The 18,315-nt window shown below is 68.0% G+C and overlaps 1 protein-coding gene across 1 annotated transcript; it reads right to left on the reverse strand.

Annotated features, from left to right (window-relative positions):
- Positions 1-265: 265 nt before the first annotated feature.
- Positions 266-14,024, reverse strand: SLC12A9 (solute carrier family 12 member 9). Its single transcript, XM_084616124.1, has 14 exons — positions 13,899-14,024; positions 12,000-12,239; positions 11,264-11,398; positions 9,960-10,091; positions 9,196-9,486; positions 7,874-7,981; positions 7,177-7,288; positions 6,352-6,509; positions 6,175-6,257; positions 5,370-5,494; positions 4,806-4,998; positions 3,417-3,591; positions 2,649-2,795; positions 266-2,266 (listed from the first exon to the last, which is right to left on the reverse strand). The coding sequence occupies exons 2-14, from the start codon at positions 12,217-12,219 to the stop codon at positions 1,443-1,445; spliced, it is 2,703 nt and encodes a 900-aa protein (XP_084472250.1). The 5' UTR covers positions 12,220-12,239; positions 13,899-14,024; the 3' UTR covers positions 266-1,442.
- Positions 14,025-18,315: the final 4,291 nt, after the last annotated feature.

Here is an 18,315-nt window from a genome sequence, read left to right on the forward strand (position 1 = left end):
AACCCCCAGCCCCCTCCCACCCCCGAGCCGGGGAGAGAACCCAGGAGTCCTGGCTCCCAGCCCCCCTGCTCTGACCCACCAGCCCCCACTGCCCTCCCAGAGCCGGGGAGAGGACCCAGGAGTCCTGGCTCCCAGCCCCCCTGCTCTGACCCACCAGCCCCCACCCCCCTCCCAGAGCCGGGGAGAGAACCCAGGAGTCCCGGCTCCCAGCCCCCACCCCCCAAATAATCAATCCATAACCACACAGGCACTGGCCACTGTCCTTTTTTGCGTTGTCATTTATTGAGTGCGCTCGTTAAAATACATGTCTAAATATCTCCCCGACCCACAACTTCCCCCCACCCTTAGTTTACTGTGTTATTACCCCCTCCTCCAGGGGGCGCTGGTCAGTTGTGTTACATGAGGTATCCCAGAGAGAACTGTTTACCAAAAATAGCCTAGTAGCCTAAATAAACTGCATATGGGGGGGGGGCTGGTTTTGGGGATCCCCCCAGCTTCTGTCCCCCCCTCCAGGGGTTAATCCCGGCTGGGTTAGTTAAGGGCGCCACCTTGTGCCCTGCTGGAGTAGGACACCCCCCTCCACAAGGTGGGCTGTTGCGGGAGGGGGGACCCCAGTGCTGTACAGTTCGGGGGCATGGAGCTAAGGCAACAGGCGTTGGGGGGCCTGGGGCCTCCTCAGAAGAGAGACTGGGGAGCACAGAAGAGGCAAACCCCGCGCCGAAGGGTTTTTGGGGGAGTGTAGGAACAGCTGGGGACCCCACCAGCCCTAGAGAATTCAGGGTGCAGTGATCTGGGGTGCCTGGAAAAAATGGGGGACCCCCACACAGCCCTGAATGAGGTGCAGCGGAAGAACAGGAGATAGTGATTTGGGGCCCCGGGCAAAAAAAGGGGACCCCATCCCAAGCAGTGATGGGAGGAGATTGAATATGTGGGGAGCAGTGATTTGGGGGTACCTCGGGAAATGGGGACCCCCTAAGCAGTGCAGGAATATGGGGTGCATGGATGTGGGGGTACCTGGGAAATTAGGACCCCCTAAGCAGTGCAGGAATGTGGGGTGCATGGATGTGGGGGTACCTGGGAAAAATGGGAACCCCCTACTAAGCCATGAAGGAATGTGGGGGGTGCAGAGATCATGGGGTACAGCAGAAGCGGAATGAGGGAAAAGGGGTTCCAACAGTTGCGAGGTTGAGCCCCCCCCCCGAATTGCAGCCTCAGTTTGGGGGCGGGGGATGGGGGGGGGTCTCCCCCTCCACCCACTCATTACAGGCACCAGGTTTTGGGGGCTCGAAGGCCAGGCCCCCTCAGCTAATCCCACGGGGTGCGCGTCGCCCGGAGGCCGGATGTCCCGGCGCGGTCTCCAGGAGTTCCCCAGGCCCTCGCCGGGAGCCGGCGAAGACCCCAAAGCCTCCTGCCCCCACCGTCCTCCTCCGGCCCGGCCCCCCTCAGAGCTCGGTGCAGGTGACGGGCGTCAGGCCGTGCACCAGCAGGGTGGGCCCCAAGTCCCGGGTGAGGATCTCCAGCTGCTCCAGGTAGCGCTCGTACGCGGCGGTGTCGGCCGGCGGCCGGGGCAAGTAGAGGAACCGCACGGCCACCTGGCCCCCTTGCTGCAGCACCAGGGCGTTGACGGCCGCCAGGTACTCGTCCGTCACCCGGTGGGCGGCCGGGTTGAGGAAGGGCTCGCCGGCCGCCGGCCGCTGGCCGTGGAGGGCCACCACGTGGTCCCAGGCGACCGCCCGGATGGCGGCCTTGATCCGCAGCTTGCCCAGCAGCTCCTTGAGCTTCTCCTCCTTGGCCAGCCAGCCCCGGTCGCCCGACTCCACGCACAGGAAGAGACGGAGCCGGGCGGCCCGCCAGGAGCTGACCATGGTGAGGATGCAGGCCAGCTGGAGCAGGAAGAGGCTGCAGACGTCCACGTAGGCCGGGGTGTCGGGGCGCAGCAGGTTGAGGGGCCACACGTCCACGAAGCACCCCTCGGCCTTGCAGGAGAAGAGCCGCTCCTTGTCCAGCCGCGGGAAGTAGCGGGCCAGACAGACGTTCTTGTGCATCTTGACGGCGTCCGAGACAATGGCCACGTACTCCGCCGGCGGCAGGGCCTTGGGGGCGCCGGCCCCGCGCACGGGGGGGAAGTGGGCCTGGAGGGCCGGCTGGTCCACCCCGAAGGGGTCGCGCTCCTGGGCCTGGCTGAAGGCCGGGTGGCGGAGGAACTCGTCATCGGGCACACAGGCGTCGTAGAAACCCAGCACCAGGGTGTTGGGCTTCATGCCGCCTGGTGGGGGGGGGAGAAAGAGGGTCAGTGGGGGCAGAGATGCGGCCACCTCTGGGGCGGGGCGGCCGGAGAGCCAGGGACCCCTCGCCCGGCGCCGAGATGCGGCCACCTCTGGGGCGGGGCGGCCAGAGACCTAGGGACCCCTCGCCCGGCGCCGAGATGCGGCCACCTCTGGGGCGGGGCGGCCGGAGAGCCAGGGACCCCTCGCCCGGCGCCGAGATGCAGCCACCTCTGGGGCGGGGCGGCCGGAGAGCCAGGGACCCCTCGCCCGGCGCCGAGATGCGGCCACCTCTGGGGCGGGGCGGCCGGAGAGCCAGGGACCCCTCGCCCGGCGCCGAGATGCGGCCACCTCTGGGGCGGGGCGGCCGGGTACATCACTCACCGAGCCCCGTGATGCGCAGCAGGTGCTGGGTCCCCTGTCGGACCGAAGGCGAGAGGGTCAGATCCACGAACGCCTTGACGTTGAGTTTATCCACCAGGCTGAGCCAGAAGTTGTAGTGAGCTTGGACGGGGTCGGAGGGCATCGTGTCTGGGGGGCAGAAATAGAAGGTAGCCAGGACTCCTGGGTTCTCTCCCCCGCTCCGGGAGGGGGCTAATGGGTTAGAGCTGGGGGCGGGTTTGGAGCCAGGACTCCTGGGTTCTCTCCCCGGCCCTGGGAGGGCAGTGGGGGCTGGTGGGTCAGAGCGGGGGGGCTGGGAGCCAGGACTCCTGGGTTCTCTCCCCAGCCCTGGGAGGGCAGTGGGGGCTGGTGGGTCAGAGCAGGGGGGGCTGGGAGCCAGGACTCCTGGGTTCTCTCCCTGGCCCTGGGAGGGCAGTGGGGGCTGGTGGGTCAGAGCAGGGGGGGCTGGGAGCCAGGACTCCTGAGTTCTCTCCCCGGCCCTGGGAGGGCAGTGGGGGCTGGTGGGTCAGAGCAGAGGGGGCTGGGAGCCAGGACTCCTGGGTTCTCTCCCCGGCCCTGGGAGGGCAGTGGGGGCTGGTGGGTCAGAGCAGGGAGGGCTGGGAGCCAGGACTCCTGGGTTCTCTCCCGGCTCTGGGAGGACAGTGGGAGTTGGTGGGTCAGAGCAGGGGGGGCTGGGAGCCAGGACTCCTGGGTTCCTTCAGTGGGGCGAGGCAGGGGAGTGGCAAGCGCCCGGACGCCTGGGTCCCTCACCCAGCTCGCCGATCTCCACGTGGCCCAGCACGAAGAGCCCCCCCTTCTTGAGGTCGTTGACGAAGCGGACGAGCTGGGCCCCGCTCCGGGGGTTCGCCACCATCAGCAGCATCTGGGGGCGCCAGAATTTCACGTGCTCCTTGCGCACGTCCAGGAGCAGCAGGTATTTCCGCACCTGGGGGGCGGAAAGAGGGAGACGCCCCCAATGCTGGGCACAGGCCCCCCAAAAGTCCTACCCCATCGACTCCGCCCACCGCCCCATAGACCCCCATCTTCCCATGGCATGAAGCCAGCCCCCCCCACAACCCACAGTGGCCTCCGTCCTGTCCCCGGCTCTTGGGCCACCCCACTGCCCCCCCTCCCATCAATCCCCCCACAGCTGACAGACCCTCCTCCTAGTACCGGGGGGCGGAGGAGGGGCAAGGGGATGGCTGACGGATCCCCCCCAATCCCTGGTCTGTCGGAGGGGGTGGGGTCAGATATAGAAGGGAGCCCGGACACCTGGGTTCTCTCCCTGGCTCTGGGAGGGGAGCAGGGGCTGGGGAGTCAGAGCAGGGGGAGGTGGGAGCCCGGACACCTGGGTTCTCTCCTGGGCTCTGGGAGGGGAGTGGGGGCTGGTGGGTCAGAGCAGGGAGGGCTTGGAGCCAGGACTCCTGGGTTCTCTCCCCGGCTCCGGGAGGGGAGCGGGGGTTTGTGGGGGGGGGTCAGAGCGGCGGAGGCTGGCAGCCCGGACGCCTGGGTTCTCTCCCTGGCTCGGGGAGGGGAGCGGGGGTTTGGGGGGGGGGGGGTCAGAGCGGCGGAGGCTGGCAGCCCGGACGCCTGGGTTCTCTCCCCGGCTCGGGGGAGGGGAGCGGGGTTGGGGGGGTCAGAGCGGCAGGGGCTGGGAGCCCGGACGCCTGGGTTCTCTCCCCGGCTCGGGGAGGGGAGCGGGGGTTTGGGGGGGGGGTCAGAGCGGCGGAGGCTGGCAGCCCGGACGCCTGGGTTCTCTCCCCGGCTCGGGGAGGGGAGCGGGGGTTTGGGGGGGGGGGTCAGAGCGGTGGAGGCTGGCAGCCCGGACGCCTGGGTTCTCTCCCCGGCTCGGGGAGGGGAGCGAGGGTTTGGGGGGGTCAGAGCGGCGGAGGCTGGCAGCCCGGACGCCTGGGTTCTCTCCCCGGCTCGGGGGAGGGGAGCGGGGTTGGGGGGGGTCAGAGCGGCAGGGGCTGGGAGCCCGGACGCCTGGGTTCTCTCCCCGGCTCGGGGAGGGGAGCGGGGGTTTGGGGGGATCAGAGCGGCGGAGGGTGGCAGCCTGGACGCCTGGGTTCTCTCCCCAGCTCGGGGGAGGGGAGCGGGGTTGGGGGGCTCAGAGCGGCAGGGGCTGGGAGCCCGGACGCCTGGGTTCTCTCCCGGTACCTGGTGGAAGATGAGGGCCTGGCTGATGTAGCCCCAGGAGCTGGCGGGCGCCCGCAGGTGGATGGAGCCCAGCAGGGCCAGCATCAGCACCAGGCTGCCCGAGGCGCCCGCCGGGCTGATCAGGAACATCATGAGCAGGCAGCTGGCGATGCCCAGCAGACAGGTGTGCCAGCTGAACAGCTGGAAGGTGGGGCTGGGGGGGAAGAGATGGGGGGTTACAGACAGGCCCCCCCACCCCACAGAGGCCCCCCTCCGCCAGGGACCCCCCAAATCCCAGCCCCCTCCCGCCCCATGGACGCGCCCCCTCCGCCAGGGATGCCCCAAATCCCAGCCCACCCCCACCCCACAGAGGCCCCACTCCACCAGGGATGCCCCCAATCCCAGCTCCCTGGCCCCCCCAACTCACCCGGACCCCCCCCCCTCCCCAGAGCTCTGAAAACCTGAATTGGATCCTGGCCCCCACCCTGGCAAGTTTTCCTATGAACCCCCACCCCTGCCTTCTCCAGGCCTGGACACTGCCCCCCCTCAAATCCACTCCCTTTCCCCAGAGCTGCCCCCCCACACCGGAAATTGGGGGCCGAGGCCCACTCCAGCGCCAGGCAGGCCAGGTCGACGGCCGCGTACGCCACCAGGTAGAAGACAGTGACGATCCCGGCGATGGTGTTCAGCTTCCCTGCGAACAGCACCAGCTGGGGGGACCAAGAAGGGGGGGTCAGGACGCCTGGGTTCTCTCCCCGGCTCTGGGAGGGGGGTGGGGGCTGGTGGGTTAGAGCAGGGGGGCTGGGAGCCAGGACTCCTGGGTTCTCTCCCTGGCTCTGGGAGGGCAGTGGGGGCTGGTGGGTTAGAGCAGGGGGGCTGGGAGCCAGGACTCCTGGGTTCTCTCCCCGGCTCTGGGAGGGCGGTGGGGGCTGGTGGGTTAGAGCAGGGGGGCTGGGAGCCAGGACTCCTGGGTTCTCTCCCCGGCTCTGGGAGGGCGGTGGGGGCTGGTGGGTTAGAGCAGGGGGGCTGGGAGCCAGGACTCCTGGGTTCTCTCCCCGTCTCTGGGAGGGGAGTGGGGGCTGGTGGGTTAGAGCAGGGCGGGCTGGGAGCCAGGACTCCTGGGTTCTCTCCCTGGCTCTGGGAGGGGAGGGGGGGCTGGGAGCCAGGACGCCTGGGTTCTCTCCCCGGCTCTGGGAGGGTGGTGGGGGCTGGTGGGTTAGAGCAGGGGGGCTGGGAGCCAGGACTCCTGGGTTCTCTCCCCGTCTCTGGGAGGGGAGTGGGGGCTGGTGGGTTAGAGCAGGGCGGGCTGGGAGCCAGGACTCCTGGGTTCTCTCCCCGGCTCTGGGAGGGCACCAGGTTAGAGCAGGAGGTAGGGTGGGGGGGCGCTTACCTGCACCAGGGCCCAGGTGTACAGAACGGCCACCCAGGGGTTCCCCCCCTTGGAGACGATTTTGGCCGGAGCCAGGATGATGCCTGGGGGGGGAAGGAAAGCGCGTGAGAGTGACGGAGGGACCCGAGTCGGGAGGCTGGGGGGCCTCCTCGGGACAGGCCGGGGGGGGGGGCTCACCGAACAGGTCGTCCTTGGCCAGCGCGTGCAGGATGCGGGAGGCCCCGATGAGGGAGCTCATGGAGGCCGAAAGGGACGCGGCGTAAACCCCGACCAGCACCAGCGGCGGCCACAGGTTGATGGACCGGAAGAAGCCGTAGTCTTCCTTCAGCAGTGTCCTGGAAAGGGGGCGGAGCCAGGCCTTGAGCCCCGCCCACCCACTGCCACCCAGCTCCCCTCGGCAGGCCTTGTCCCTGCCCCTTGCCCATTTCCCCTCATCTTAGTCTGGCCTGGAAAGCCACGCCCCCTCTGCAAGCCACGCCCATTTCAAGGAGCTCTGTGCCTGATCCGCACCTCTTACACTGGCCCTGAGCCACGCCCCCTTCTTATAAACCACGCCCTCTCCCATGAGCCACACCCACTTCAACTAGCTGTCTGCTTGAACCCCACCTCACCCCTAGCCCCACCCATCCATAGCCCCCACCCCTTTGCCCCACCCTCTGCACATGAACTGTGCCCTAAGCCCGGCCCCCCAGCCCGCCTCTTAGCCCGGCCCTATTTCATTAGCCACGCCCCCTGGCAATTCCCCCCCCCCCGCCACTCCATCCCCGATAGCCCCGCCTCCACCTTCATCTTCCCTCCCACCCCTGCCCTGACCGCAGCCCTGAAGCTCCGCCCATCCCCACCAGCTTGCTCCTAGCCCCACCCCCTGCTCCCTTAGCTCCGCCCCATTGGCCAGTTCCTCCTTTAGCCCCACCCTTATGCTTTTAGCCCCTCCCCTTGGTGCCAACAGCAGGGTGTCCAACCCCTCCCCCCCGCCCCGAATCCATCCCTGCCCCCACTCACCTCTCACAGGTGAAGCTGGTCATGAGGAAGAGGAGGAAGTAGATGACGAAGGTGTAAACCACAGCGATGATGGTGCCCTTGGGAATGGAGCTGCTGGCGTTCCTCAACTCCCCTGCAACGGCAGCCCAGAGCCGGGATGGGACCCAGGAGTCCTGGCCCCCAGCCCCCTCTCCCACTCTAACCCACCAGCCCCCACTGCCCACCCAGAGCCGGGAGAGAACCCAGGAGTCCTGGCCCCCAGCCCCCCCTGCTCTAACCCACCAGCCCCCACTGCCCTCCCAGCGCCGGGGATAGGACCCAGGAGTCCTGGCCCCCAGCCCCCCCTGCTCTAACCCACCAGCCCCCCACTCCCCTCCCAGAGCCGGGATGGGACCCAGGAGTCCTGGCTCCCAGCCCCCCCTCCCACTCTAACCCACCAGCCCCCACTGCCCACCCAGAGCCGGGAGAGAACCCAGGAGTCCTGGCTCCCAGCCCCCCCTGCTCTAACCCACCAGCCCCCCTTCCCCTCCCAGAGCTGGGGATAGGACCCAGGAGTCCTGGCTCCCAGCCCCCCTCCCACTCTAACCCACCAGCCCCCACTGCCCACCCAGAGCCGGGAGAGAACCCAGGAGTCCTGGCCCCCAGCCCCCCTGCTCTAACCCATCCGCCCCCACTGCCCTCCCAGCGCCGGGGATGGGACCCAGGCGTCCGGGCTCACCTGACATGTTGGAGCCGGCCATGATCCCGGTGCAGCCGTTGAACATGACGGCGAAGACGGTGGCGAACGTCATGACGTTGTTGGTGGTGTAGTCGCGGGAGTACATGGCTGGGGGGGGGGGGGACGACCACACGACAAGTGACTGGGGGGGGTCGTTCCCCCTTCCCCACGGACCCCTCCCCTCTGCCTGCTGGGCCCCCCCCATACGCCCCCCTCCTGGGCCTTGCCCCCCCCAGGCCGTGCCCCCACCGATCCTATCATCTCCCCGCAACTCCCTACACCCCCCCAGTGTTTGCTCCACACCCCCTGCTGTCCATCACCCCACCCCCCTGAACACCCCCACTGCCCCCCACCCCTCCCTTTCTTCCTCTTACCCCGCCCACATCCCCGCCCCATCCCCGGCCCTCCAACCACCCCTCAAGAGCCCCCCCCCTCAACACCCCTCCAACCCCTGCTTTGCCCCCCACCCCTCCCTTTCTCCCTCTGGCCCCCCATCTCAAGTACCCCCCACCTCTGTGCCAATCCCCACCCCTCCCTTTCTCCCTCTAACTCCGCCCACATCCCCACCCCACCCCCCGGCACATCCCCAGCCCTCCAACCACCCCTCAAGATCCCCCTCCCCAAAACGCCCACTCGACACCCCCTTCCCCTGCTTTGCCCCCCCACCCCTCCCTTTCTCCCTCTGCCCCCCACATCTCCAGTCCCCTCATGTCTGTGACCCCCAGTCCTCAACCCACCAGCCCCCAGTCCACTCCCCTCCCAGCGCGAGGGAGAGAACCCAGGAGTCCTGGCTCCCAGCCCCCCTTGCTCTGACCCACCAGCCCCCACTCCCCTCCCAGAGCTGGGGAGAGAACCCAGGAGTCCTGGCTCCCAGCCCCCCTTGCTCTGACCCACCAGCCCCCACTCCCCTCCCAGAGCCGGGGAGAGAACCCAGGAGTCCTGGCTCCCAGCCCCCCAGCTCTAACCCACCAGCCCTCACTGCCCTCCCAGAGCCGGGGACAGAACCCCCCCCCCAAAAAACCCCTTCCCCAGAACGCCCCCCCCGCCCTGTTCAACACACCCATCCCCTGCTTGGCCACCCCACCCATCCCTTTCTCTTTCTGCCCCGCCCCCATCTCCAGTCCCCTCATGTCTGTGACCCCCAGTCCTCAACCCACCAGCCCCCAGTCCACTCCCCTCCCAGAGCTGGGGAGAGAACCCAGGAGTCCTGGCTCCCAGCCCCCCTTGCTCTGACCCACCAGCCCCCACTCCCCTCCCAGAGCCGGGGAGAGAACCCAGGAGTCCTGGCTCCCAGCCCCCCTTGCTCCGCCGCCCCCGCTCACCGGGCAGGTTGGCCCGCAGGGTGGCCAGGCGGAAGCCGGTGAAGCTGGCGTTGACGGTGTGGTTGGCGTCGCGGGCCACGGGCACCTGGCGGGGCCCCACGGCCACGAAGCTGACGAAAATGTCCAGCAGCACCAGGTTGACCACCAGGAAGATGAGGAAGGCGGCCCGGGCGTAGATCCGGGCCCCCACCAGGCAGACCAGGAGGCAGAGCAGGAGGACCACCGAGCCGTAGAGGAAGCTGTAGAAGTAGCCCTGTGGCAGGACGCGGGCGCCAGGGGGGTCCGTCCCGTCTGCAAGGGGGGCACTCTCAGGACTGGCGAGAACCCAGGCGTCCGGGCTCCCAGCCCCGCCCCGAGGCCCCTCTCCGCTCCGCTCCCAGGGCTGGGGAGAGAACCCAGGAGTCCTGGATCCCAGCCCCCCCTCTCTAACCCACCAGCCCCCATGCCCCTCCCAGAGCCACGGAGAGAACCCAGGCATCCCTGCTCCCAGCCCCACCCCGAGGCCCCACTCCGCTCCACTCCCAGCGCTGGGGAGAGAACCCAGGAGTCCTGGCTCCCAGCCCCCCGGCTCCTGTCCCAGAACCAGGGAGAGAACCCAGGCGTCCGGGCTCCCAGCCCCCCTGATCTCACCCACCAGCTCCCACTCCCCTCCCAGTTCCGGGGAGAGAACCCAGGCGTCCGGGCTCCCAGCCCCCCCTGATCTCACCCACCAGCTCCCACTCCCCTCCCAGTTCCGGGGAGAGAACCCAGGCGTCCGGGCCTACCTGCCCCGAAGACGTCCAGCACGGCCTCCACCAGCCCCAGGATGTAGACCCCACAGGCGCAGACGTTGGCCAGGTAGAACATAAGCCCGATGCTGCCCCCAAACTCGGGGCCCAGCGTCCGCGAGATCATGACTTGGGGTGGGGGGGGGGCATTAAGGAAGCACCATAGAGAGACACCCCCCCACACACGGAGCCCATTCCCCCTGCCACAGCCCACGGAGACGCCTACACTGCCCCCCAGCCACCCCAGACAGCCCCCCACGCACCCCTATATCCGATCCCCGATCCTCCAGTCTCCCCGAAAGACCCTCTCCATAAAGAGATCTCCTGACAGCCCCCCACCCACTGCTCCCTACAGCCCCTGCCCCCCAAGACAGCCCCCCATATCCCTGTGTCTCCCCCACAGACCCCCTCCATAAACAGATCTCCCAACACCCCTACCTGCACCCCAGCTCCCCTCCAACTGCCCCCCCACCTCCTGCCCCCTGAGACGCCCCCATATTCCCTCAGCCCCCTGATCCCAGTGTCACCCCCCAAAAAACCCTACACAAACAGATCTCCTGACACCTTTCACCCACACCCCAGCCCCCCTCCTACTGCTCCCCAGAAACAGCCCCCCATATTCCCTCGCCCCTCTCCCAGACCCCCCAGTGTCTCCCCCACAGATCCCCTCCATAAACATATCTCCCGAGACCCCCTCACCCACTGCTCCCCACAGCTCCTGCCCCCCCCAGAGACAGCTCCCCATATTCCCTTATCCCTCCCCCAGACCCCCCAGTGTCTCCCCCAAAGACCCTCTCCATAAAGAGATCTCCTGACACCCCCGCACCCACTGCTCCCTACAGCCGCTGCCCCCCAAGACAGCCCCCCATAGACCCCCTCCATAAACAGATCTCCCGACTCCCCCCCACCTGCACCCCAGCTCCCCTCTAACTGACCCCCACACCTCCTGCCCCCCAAGACAGCCCCCCATATTCCCTCAGCCCCCTAATCCCAGTGTCACCCCCAAAAAACCCCTACACAAACAGATCTCCTGACACCCTTCACCCACACCCCAGCCCCCCCCACTGCTCCCCAGAGACATCCCCCCATATTCCCTCGCCCCTCCCCCAGTGTCTCCCCCACAGACCCCCTCCATAAACAGATCTCCCGACACCCCCCACCTACACCCCCACCTGCACCCCAGCTCCCCTCCTACTGCCCCCCAAGACAGCCCCCCATATCTCCCCTAAAGACCCCCTACACAAATAGATCTCCTGACACACACCCCCCGCACCCCGCCATCCCCATTGGCTGAAGGATACAGTAGGCCCCACCCCCCTGGATGGCTCCATTCGTGCAGATGGCACAGACGGACAGGACGGTCAGCAGGATGATGACGTAGGCCACCACCAGCATGAGCAGCGACTGCAGGAACCCGGCGTGCCCCACCACGAACCCTAGGGGGCGACAGAGAGGGGCTGCGGGTCAGGCGTGAGGGGCCCCAGCGGAGCCGGGGTGCGGGGAGCCCAGGGGTCTATTCTCCAGGTAGGTTCCCGGACTGGGCCCATCCCCACGGCCTCGGAGCGCGCCTCCCGGCCACGCGTTAACCTCCTCCGATGGACGTCGGGCCGCCTTTCGCTCATCTGCCGCTCGTTACAACAGGGGAAGTCGGCTTTCGGCGCCCCTAAGGGGGTAAATACGCAGCCGCCGGCCATCCAGGGGAACTCCCCGCCCCATGATTTTGCTGGAACCGAACTTTCCCTGCAGTTGCACCACCAGACCCAGACAAAGCAGCCGCCAGTTGCGGCAAGGAGCTGGCCAAACAGCTGAGTCGGAGGAGGAGCAGGGGTAAGTATGGGCCAACCCCACCCCCCCGTTAGCTGGTGGAACTCCTTGCTGCATGATTTTGGCTGGAAATAGCCAGTGGAACTCCCTGCCACAGGATTTTGGCTGGAAATCAATCCCGCAACCATGGGGGATGGAGCTTTGCTGGTATTCCTAGGGGCAGCGATTTCCCTAGAGGAATGGGGGGGGAATCCTGAACGGGGGGTCACTCACCCACACGCATGAAGACAACGATGCTGAACATTGACAGGACGGTGGGCACCACGACGCCGAAGAAGGTGGAGAGCCGGCCGGCTGGGTCGGGGTGCGGGGTGCCCATGGCGCCCCCCCCCACGAGGGGGGCCTCCTCCTGGGCCCGGCTCCCTGGCATCTCCCCCTCGTCCACCACACTGAAGAGCCGGTAGCTCAGGAGGGGGGAGCTCTCGGTGGACATGGCAGGGGGGCCCGGTCACCCTGGGGGGGGGAGGAGGGGGAACGGAGGGGTTCAGCCAGGGACCCCCCCGTTATCACCTGTCCCTCCCCCCACAGAGCCCCCTACCCAATTTCCCTCCCCCAGCACCTCCAAATTGCCACCCAAAATTCCCTCCCCAGATCCCCCCCAACCCCACTCACCTGCTCTCTGCTCCAAGTTCCCAGCCCCTCCCCCACTTTCTCCCCAGCCCCCACAACTCCCTTCTCCCCAGGCACCCCTGCAATCCCCCCGCCCCTACCCATCGGCTCCCCAGACCCTCCCCGCAAATTCCCTGATCCTCCCCCCAGCCTCACCTGCAACACCCCCCAGCTCCCCCTACACACACCCCACAACCATGAACCAAGTCAATAGAAGACCCCCGGATTTCAAATCCACATCAGAGACACCCCGCCCCCCAAAAAGAGCTAGAAAAACAGGGGTCAAGCCCCCCACACTTCCTGCCTCTGCCATGCGCGGGGCCAGCTTTGAAGCTGCCTGCAGATGCCTCCAAAAGAAAATGGGGGGGTGAACCCTAAAAACCCCACCCAGCTTCTTTGAATTAACAGGAGGGGGAAAAGGATCTGTGGGTCTGGGCCCTCGAAATCCAGCCTACCCTCCCATCGCAGAGATGGGGGTACAGGGGGACACCCCTGTTCTTGGTCCCTCTTCTAGAAAAACAGGGGGGTGAAGAGTTTAAAAGTCAAATTGAGGGGAACACAAGACGCCACAGATTCGAGGCCAGGGGGTTGCTTAAGGGGTGCAAAGAGGAGCTGGATAATATTTTGGGGGGCACAGCTGGACCCCCAAAAGGACCCCCAGGAGAATCACTGGTAGGTCAAAGCCAGAGCTGACAGATACTGGGTCTCAGAAATCCTGCGGTCACAGAGCAGAGTAAACAGGGGGATCAGCCCCCTACTCTCCACCAAGGGGGTCCCCAAGTTCTGGAGGACAAAGCTCACCAGATACAGGCTACAGCAATGGGTCAGGCTCCCCCCTAGGGCGCGGGAAAAGGGGGAAAGGTGAGGCCAGAGGACTTTATAGAGGGGGGAAGGTTAGTTATAGACAGGTGTGGGGGGGGGATAGGGGCGGGACTTAGCCACCAGGTGGGAATCAGGTGAGTGGAGGAGCTTAAATAGATTTCCTGCCCCCTCCCCGCCCCACCTCCAATTCATTAGACCTCCCAGAGCCGGGGAAGGAACCCAGGAGTCCTGACTCCCACCCCACCCTGCTCTAACCCACCAGCCCCCACTGCCCTCCCAGCGCCCCCCCCTCTAACCCACCAGCCCCCACCCCATCCCCCTCCCGGCGCCAGGGAAGGAACCAAGGAGTCCTGACTCCCAGCCCCCCCCCGCTCTAACCCATTAGCCCCCACTCCCCTCCCAGCGCCGGGGAGAGAACCCAGGAGTCCGGGCTCCCAGCCCCCCCCAGCTCTAACCCACCAGCCCCCACTCCCCTCCCAGCGCCTGGGAGAGAACCCAGGAGTCCTGGCTCCCAGCCCCCCCTGCTCTAACCCACTAGCCCCCACTCCCCTCCCAGCGCCGGGGAGAGAACCCAGGAGTCCGGGCTCCCAGCCCCCCCCCCAGCTCTAACCCACCAGCCCCCACCCCGGAGCCGGGGAAGGAACCCAGGCGTCCTGGCTCCCCACCCAGAGATGCACACACCTTTAGCGGGGGATGCTGGGAGGGGGGCCGGGTCTCCCCCAGCTCCATGCAGGGCTCCCCGGAACCGGCTGCCGGGCTCCAGGCTGCTCATGTGACGAGCCACCCCCCCCCCCGGCCTCTACTCCCGCCCCCGGGTGTGACTTAATGGGCAGCTGTGAGCTCAGATCCTGCCCCCCCCCCGCCTCCTCCAGATGCAGCCTACGTTACACACGGCCCATGTGCGTGAACACAGAGAGAGAGAGAGAGAGAGAGAGAGAGCTCTGTCCACACACACGCAGGGAGCTCTGTCCACACACACGCCTGCCTGGTACACGCACAGAGAGCTCTGTCCACACACACACGCCTGCCTGGTACACGCACAGAGAGCTCTGTCCACACACACACAGGGAGCTCTGTCCACACACACGCCTGCCTGGTACACACACAGAGAGCTCTGTCCACACACGCACAGGGAGCTCTGTCCACACACACGCCTGCCTGGTACACACACAGAGAGCTCTGTCCACACACACACAGAGAGCTCTGTCCACACACGCACAGGGAGCTCTGTCCACACACACGCCTGCCTGGTACACACACAGAGAGCTCTGTCCACACACACACAGAGAGCTCTGTCCACACACGCACAGGGAGCTCTGTCCACACACACGCCTGCCTGGTACACGCACAGGGAGCTCTGTCCACACACACACAGAGAGCTCTGTCCACACACGCACAGGGAGCTCTGTCCACACACACACAGAGAGCTCTGTCCACACACGCACAGGGAGCTCTGTCCACACACACACGCCTGCCTGGTACACGCACAGAGAGCTCTGTCCACACACACGCCTGCCCGGTACACACACACACACAGGGCCTGGTCCCTGCCCCCGAGGACCACTGGGGAGGGGTGTCTGCAGGGCCCGGGAGCCGGTGTCGTGACCCCTCTAACGGGACCCTGGCCCCACCTCGGCCCGGCTCAGATCCACGCGACCTCCCTCTGGCCGGCCGGCGATGCCCCTCGCTGCCCTGCTCCGCCCCCCAACCCTGCCCCACTGCCCCCGCCGGGCCCCCAACACCCCTGGTCCTGTGTCTGCTTCTTCACCATCCTCCCGCCCCAGAGGCCTCGGAGGGGTGTGTAGGGGGTGGACGGACAGACGCACAGAGGGGCGTGTACAGGGATGGATGGATGGACGGACAGACGGGTGTGTAGGGGGATGGATGGATGGACAGACGGAGGGGTGTGTACGGGGATGGACGGACAGACAGAGGGGTGTGTAGGGGGATGGATGGACGGACAGAGGGGCGTGTAGGGGGATGGATGGATGGACAGACGGAGGAGTGTGTACGGGGATGGACGGACAGACAGAGGGGTGTGTAGGGGGATGGATGGACGGACAGAGGGGCGTGTAGGGGGATGGATGGATGGACAGACGGAGGAGTGTGTACGGGGATGGACGGACAGACAGAGGGGCGTGTAGGGGGATGGATGGATGGACAGACGGAGGGGTGTGTACGGGGATGGACGGACAGACAGAGGGGTGTGTAGGGGGATGGACGGACAGACAGAGGGGTGTGTAGGGGGATGGATGGACGGACAGAGGGGCGTGTAGGGGGATGGATGGATGGACAGACGGAGGAGTGTGTACGGGGATGGACGGACAGACAGAGGGGCGTGTAGGGGGATGGATGGATGGACAGACGGAGGGGTGTGTAGGGGGATGGACGGACAGATGGACAGAGGGGCGTGTATGGGGATGGATGGATTGACAGACAGACGGATGGGTGTGTAGGGGGATGGATGGATTGACAGACGGATGGGTGTGTAGGGGGATGGACGGACAGAGGGGCGTGTACGGGGATGGACGGACAGACAGAGGGGTGTGTAGGGGGATGGACGGACAGACGGATGGGTGTGTAGGGGGATGGACGGACAGACGGATGGGTGTGTAGGGGGATGGACGGACAGAGGGGCGTGTATGGGGATGGACGGGCAGACAGACTGAGGGGCCTGTATGGGGATGGATGGATGGACAGACAGAGGGGCGTGTAGGGGGCTGGACGGACAGACGGACAGAGGCGCGTGTAGGGGGATGGACGGGCAGAGGGGCGTGTAGGGGGCTGGACGGACAGCCAGAGGGAGGGGCGTGTAGGGGATTGGACGGACAGACGGACAGAGGGGCGTGTAGGGGGCTGGACGGGCTGAATGCCCCGCATGGGGAGAGACAGATGTTCAGTGGGGACAGACAGACGTGCACGGGGACAGATGTCCCTCCGTGGGGACGGGTAGATTTCTCCTTATTTGAACATCTGCCGAAAACCCAAATTCCGCCCCCCTCCCCCCCACCGAAGACTGAGACCCTCCCCCCCTTTGCTGGTTTGTTTCTGCCAACCCTTTCCCGGGGGCCAGCCCCATTTCCCGGCCGGCTGCACTTGTGACCCTGTAGGGGGCAGTCCGCTCCCGTTTCCACGCTGTTCCCCGTTCGGCATCCATCCCGGCGGGGGGCGGGGGGCACCCAATGGAACCGTAGAGACCCCCCGCCCCGCCCCGCTCCCCTAGAGCGCCCCCTTTGGGAGCGTAGAGACCCCCCCGCCCCGCCCCTAGAGCCCCCCCGTGGGAGCATAGAGACCCCCCCGCCCCGCCCCAGAGCGCCCCCCGGTGGGAGCGTAGAGACCCCCCCGCCCCGCCCCTAGAGCGCCCCCTCTGGGAGCGTAGAGACCCCCCCGCCCCGCCCCCCTAGAGCGCCCCCCGTGGGAGCATAGAGACCCCCCCGCCCCGCCCCTAGAGCGCCCCCTTTGGGAGCGTAGAGACCCCCCCGCCCCGCCCCCCTAGAGCGCCCCCCGTGGGAGCATAGAGACCCCTCCCGCCCCGCCCCTAGAGCGCCCCCGTGGGAGCGTAGAGACCCCCCCGCCCCACCCCCCTAGAGCACCCCCCGTGGGAGCGTAGAGACCCCCCCGCCCCGCCCCTAGAGCCCCCCCGTGGGAGCATAGAGACCCCCCCGCCCCGCCCCAGAGCGCCCCCCGGTGGGAGCGTAGAGACCCCCCCGCCCCGCCCCAGAGCGCCCCCCGTGGGAGCGTAGAGACCCCCCCGCCCCGTCCCGCCCCAGAGCGCCCCCCGTGGGAGCGTAGAGACCCCCCCCGCCCCGCTCCCCTAGAGCGCCCCCTTTGGGAGCGTAGAGACCCCCCCGCCCAACCCCCCTAGAGCACCCCCCGTGGGAGCGTAGAGACCCCCCCGCCCCGCCCCTAGAGCCCCCCCGTGGGAGCATAGAGACCCCCCCGCCCCGCCCCAGAGCGCCCCCCGGTGGGAGAGTAGAGACCCCCCCGCCCCGCCCCTAGAGCGCCCCCTTTGGGAGCGTAGAGACCCCCCCGCCCCGCCCCCCTAGAGCGCCCCCCGTGGGAGCATAGAGACCCCCCCGCCCCGCCCCTAGAGCGCCCCCGTGGGAGCGTAGAGACCCCCCCGCCCCACCCCCCTAGAGCACCCCCCATGGGAGCGTAGAGACCCCCCCACCCCGCCCCAGAGCGCCCCCCGGTGGGAGCGTAGAGACCCCCCCGCCCCGCCCCAGAGCGCCCCCCGTGGGAGCGTAGAGACCCCCCCGCCCCGCCCCAGAGCGCCCCCGTGGGAGCGTAGAGACCCCCCCGCCCCGCCCCCCTAGAGCGCCCCCCGTGGGAGCATAGAGACCCCCCCGCCCCGCCCCAGAGCGCCCCCCGGTGGGAGCGTAGAGACCCCCCCGCCCCGCCCCAGAGCGCCCCCTGTGGGAGCATAGAGACCCCCCCGCCCCAGAGCGCCCCCGTGGGAGCATAGAGACCCCCCCACCCCGCCCCTAGAGCCCCCCCGTGGGAGCATAGAGACCCCCCCACCCCGCCCCAGAGCGCCCCCTGTGGGAGCATAGAGACCCCCCCACGCCCCTAGAGCCCCCCCGTGGGAGCATAGAGACCCCCCCACCCCGCCCCAGAGCGCCCCCTGTGGGAGCATAGAGACCCCCCCGCCCCGCCCCAGAGCGCCCCCCGGTGGGAGCGTAGAGACCCCCCCCGCCCCGCCCCAGAGCGCCCCCCGGTGGGAGCGTAGAGACCCCCCCGCCCCACCCCAGAGCGCCCCCCGTGGGAGCGTAGAGACCCCCCCGCCCCGTCCCGCCCCAGAGCGCCCCCCGTGGGAGCGTAGAGACCCCCCCCGCCCCGCCCCCCTAGAGCGCCCCCCGTGGGAGCGTAGAGACCCCCCCGTCCCGCCCCAGAGCGCCCCCCGTGGGAGCGTAGAGACCCCCCCGCCCTGCCCCCAGAGCGCCCCCCGTGGGAGCGTAGAGACCCCCCCGCCCCGCCCCTAGAGCGCCCCCCGTGGGAGCGTAGAGCCCCCCCCACCCCGCCCCTAGAGCCCCCCCGTGGGAGCGTAGAGACCCCCCCGCCCCGCCCCAGAGCGCCCCCCGGTGGGAGCGTAGAGACC

Source organism: Lepidochelys olivacea (genome assembly GCF_965140295.1).
Source record: "Lepidochelys olivacea isolate rLepOli2 genome assembly, chromosome: 28".
Taxonomy (NCBI): Eukaryota; Metazoa; Chordata; order Testudines; family Cheloniidae; genus Lepidochelys; species Lepidochelys olivacea.

What these genes read in the sequence shown, in the direction of transcription:
- SLC12A9 (XM_084616124.1), bottom strand. Translation starts at nt 12,219, where the DNA reads ATGTCCACCGAGAGCTCCCCCCTCCTGAGCTACCGGCTCTTCAGTGTG. An exon ending in AGGCCCTCATCTTCCACCAG is followed by an intron (nt 3,592 to 4,805) that starts GTACCGGGAGAG and finishes TCCGCCCCCCAG; the next exon opens with GTGCGGAAATACCTGCTGCT. An exon ending in GCTGCGCATCACGGGGCTCG is followed by an intron (nt 2,267 to 2,648) that starts GTGAGTGATGTA and finishes CCCCCCCACCAG; the next exon opens with GCGGCATGAAGCCCAACACC.